The following is a 3,377-nucleotide window of genomic DNA, read 5'->3' as shown; positions in this document are numbered from 1 at the left end:
GAAACCGGAAATCCGTTCACACAAGCCGGTTCCCGGTCAACAACCCCGCGTAAGAAAATTCATCAACTATTACCCGGCCCCACATGACGGTGGCCCACTATTTTCTCATTAACTATCATTGTTTACCTTGACATCTTTTCCGTACACTTGCCACCGGCAATCCCCGGTCATTTCCACACCCCCACTTCCTCACCTCTCTATTCTCTCTTCACACTTCATAAAACCAAACAAATACTCAAATCTCTCCTCTCTCTCTCCCTCCATCTCTCTCTAGATTTATTTATATATTTTTATTAGTATTTTATTTGTACACTTTTTGCATAAAAGCTACAGTTGTTACTTAATAGAAATGAAGAGGTTGTGATAAATAAGAATCTCAGCTTTTGAAAATACAGCTTTCAAATGGAGGAGGAGAAGAAGAACCAAGAGATTTTAAACATGAGCGATCAAAATCTCGATCCTTCATCATCAGTGACGCCACCATTTTCCGGTGAGGAGATCATCACTCCGGTTACTTATCCGCCGCCACCGAATATATTCGACATGCCAGACATCGATGTCGAAAAATATGACTTCATGGAAATGTTGAGGACTCAAAATTATTATTTTCCTCCTACTACTTCTATTTTTGATCTCCTTGGTGCTCCTAGTCCAGCTATTGGGCCCCCGCAGCCGCAGCAGCTTACTGCTGCGGCTGTGGGGACCTCATCGGATATGCCTGTACTGACTCCGGTGACTCCGAATAATTCTTCTTCGATTTCTTCGTCGTCGAATGAAGCGGTGACTGAGGATCAGATCAGTATTAAGACGGGTGAAGATGATGAGGAGCACAAGCCTGAGCAGAAGAACAAGAGACTGTGAGTAATTTAATTTTTTTTTTCAATTTCTTAAAAAAATAATACATGATATAATTAATTATTTGGTTTGGTAAGTTAACCACTAGATTTGGTTAATGGGGTAATTACTGTTACTTATGATCTGATTAATAATGGGTCTCAAATGTAAACAAAAGTGGATGATCAGTATGTGTGGGTCTTTAATTAGATAATTAATGAATGCTAATGACTAATTAATTTGTTTGTCTACTGGTACAAATCTTTGTTTGCAGGATTAGTGAACCGAGAAAGAAGAAACCGAAAAAGCAAAGAGAGCCGAGATTTGCGTTCATGACACAGAGTGACATAGATAACTTGGACGATGGATATAGATGGAGAAAATATGGGCAAAAAGCTGTGAAGAACAGCCCTTTTCCGAGGTGAACATGACTTGTTTATATATTGTGATAATACGTGATTAATTATAGATTGATGATTAGCATAATCTGTGGATTAGAGGAATTGAGGGGAGATCTTATGTGGGTCATGCAAGTAATGTTTATGTTGATTTGAAACAGGAACTACTATCGTTGCACTAGTGCAGGATGTGGTGTAAAGAAAAGAGTGGAAAGGTCATCTGAGGATCCTACCACAGTTGTCACCACTTATGAGGGTACTCACACTCATATTTGCCCCGTGAATGCGCCACGTGGGAGCATCGGAATGTTCCCGGATGCTTACTCTTTCCGTGGCTTGGGTGCTGGTGCTGGTATTGGCGGTGGGGGCTTGATGAGTAGTGGCATTGGGAGTAGTTTTAGTGGTGGCATTGGGAGTAGTTTTAGTGGTGGCATTGGTGAGGGAATTGGTGGTGGCATGAGTATTAATGCTGGTTATCGTGTTGGTGGCATTGGTAGTCGTCTTGTGGAGGGCGGTGGCATTGGTGGTGGGAGTAACATTGGCAATGTTAGTGGCACTGGTTCGGGTTCTGGTTCAATTAGTGATATTAATTCGCATTATGCAGCTGAGCAGCTAGCTCGATATCAACAGCGGATGCAGCAGCAACAACAACAGCAGCAACAACAACGACAACCTTACAGTTTGTACAATAGTATTATCAATCCGTCATTGCCTTCTTACAACTTTGGAATTACTAATGCTCCTGCTGCTACTGCTACTACTACTACTACTACTACTTCTGCCAATGCTGCAATCGATTCGGGCTCATTCTCCAACCGTATGCTTCAAGACAGACACAATCTCCTGCCAATGACTCCCAACCAGCAGCTGACAATGTTTCGAGATCAAGGACTTCTGCAAGACATGGTGGCTTCATCGCAAATCCAATCGGAGAAAAAAGAAGATAAAAAATGACAAATGCCATTGGTATGTATGTTCTGTTAGTAGAGTACTGACTGATCCTGAGGTTAATTGGCTTAATTCTAATTAATTATTATCTTTCTCTTGATTTAGGAACCTCCTTTGGATTAATTTTCTGTCATGTAATGACTTCTAGCTATAGGCTCCTTTCTTTTATTTATATAGAAATACTTCTGGTAGTACTACACATTTCTTTCTTCCATTATTCACATATGCTAGCTTTTCTTTTGGCGTACCTGATGAGATGATCATCCGATATTTTTCGGAATTATGATGGAGATTTTGGGGTTTATGTATGTCAAGTTGTGAAATCCTTTCGGCCTCTACTTTTGTCTCTCCATATCATTCTTATTCGTATTCTGTGATGCATATACAGTCAGTACAACATGTGAGAGGTTGGAGCATTCATACATGTGCTTTGATTGCACATTTCAATGGAGTGTATTAGCAAGAATATTTAGGGTTAGGGTTTGTGTTTTGATCCTTTGACCAACCTGTGCTCAAATTTTTTGTGTCTGGAGTCATAATTCTTTTTGCTTCTTATATATGGATCAGCCCAGTACCCGGTTGATTAATAATCATAGTGCTTGACAGAACTTATAACTATGCTTAGCATGATGATTAATATTCATTTATATTTTGGTGGCTCAATAAATCTGTTGTGAATCATACTCCATCGAATTTTTTGGTGTTAGAATGAGAATCGAGAACTAAGAATTGTTGATTTGTATACTGACGGGTAATTTTGGATACGAATCACTGCTTCAAATTTGAAAACGAATCATCTTTTGGGATCACACAAATCACTAGTGATTCGCATCCAAAATATATATAAATGTCAATAGGATAAGTTAGGAGTTCTCTATATCATCATTTTATAGTTGATTCTCAATGGAGAGATCGCTAGTTGTTGCAAAAAATTCATGATTTAAGGTTTCTAGTTAAAATGTTAAACAACCAATTGGTCATGCACGGGCAAGTGTCATTTGCTGATTAGTTTATCTTAGTTAACTTGTCCTTTTAGTGTATAATATAAACTTTAGTAAAATATACGTGTGTGTATGTACTTGTCTTTAATTCATCTCATCTGGAGAGAGTTTGATCAGCAATTCAGCTGGTGATCTGCATGTTTCTGTTTATTAAAATGTGTTTTGTGTTCAGCTCATACAGGTTTAGTTTTAGGAT

General features: G+C 38.9%; 1 protein-coding gene across 1 annotated transcript; it reads left to right on the top strand.

Moving 5' to 3' along the window:
- Nucleotides 1-220: 220 nt before the first annotated feature.
- On the top strand, nt 221-2,403 carry LOC108197802 (probable WRKY transcription factor 48). Its single transcript, XM_017365508.2, has 3 exons — nt 221-857; nt 1,109-1,255; nt 1,394-2,403. Exons 1-3 carry the CDS (start codon nt 403-405, stop codon nt 2,184-2,186), a joined length of 1,395 nt encoding a protein of 464 aa, XP_017220997.1. The 5' UTR covers nt 221-402; the 3' UTR covers nt 2,187-2,403.
- Nucleotides 2,404-3,377: the final 974 nt, after the last annotated feature.

This window comes from Daucus carota, chromosome 8 (assembly GCF_001625215.2).
Source record: "Daucus carota subsp. sativus chromosome 8, DH1 v3.0, whole genome shotgun sequence".
NCBI lineage: Eukaryota > Viridiplantae > Streptophyta > Magnoliopsida > Apiales > Apiaceae > Daucus > Daucus carota.
The sequence above is the reverse complement of the archived record's forward strand: the minus strand, read 5'-3'. Positions and strand labels throughout refer to the sequence as shown.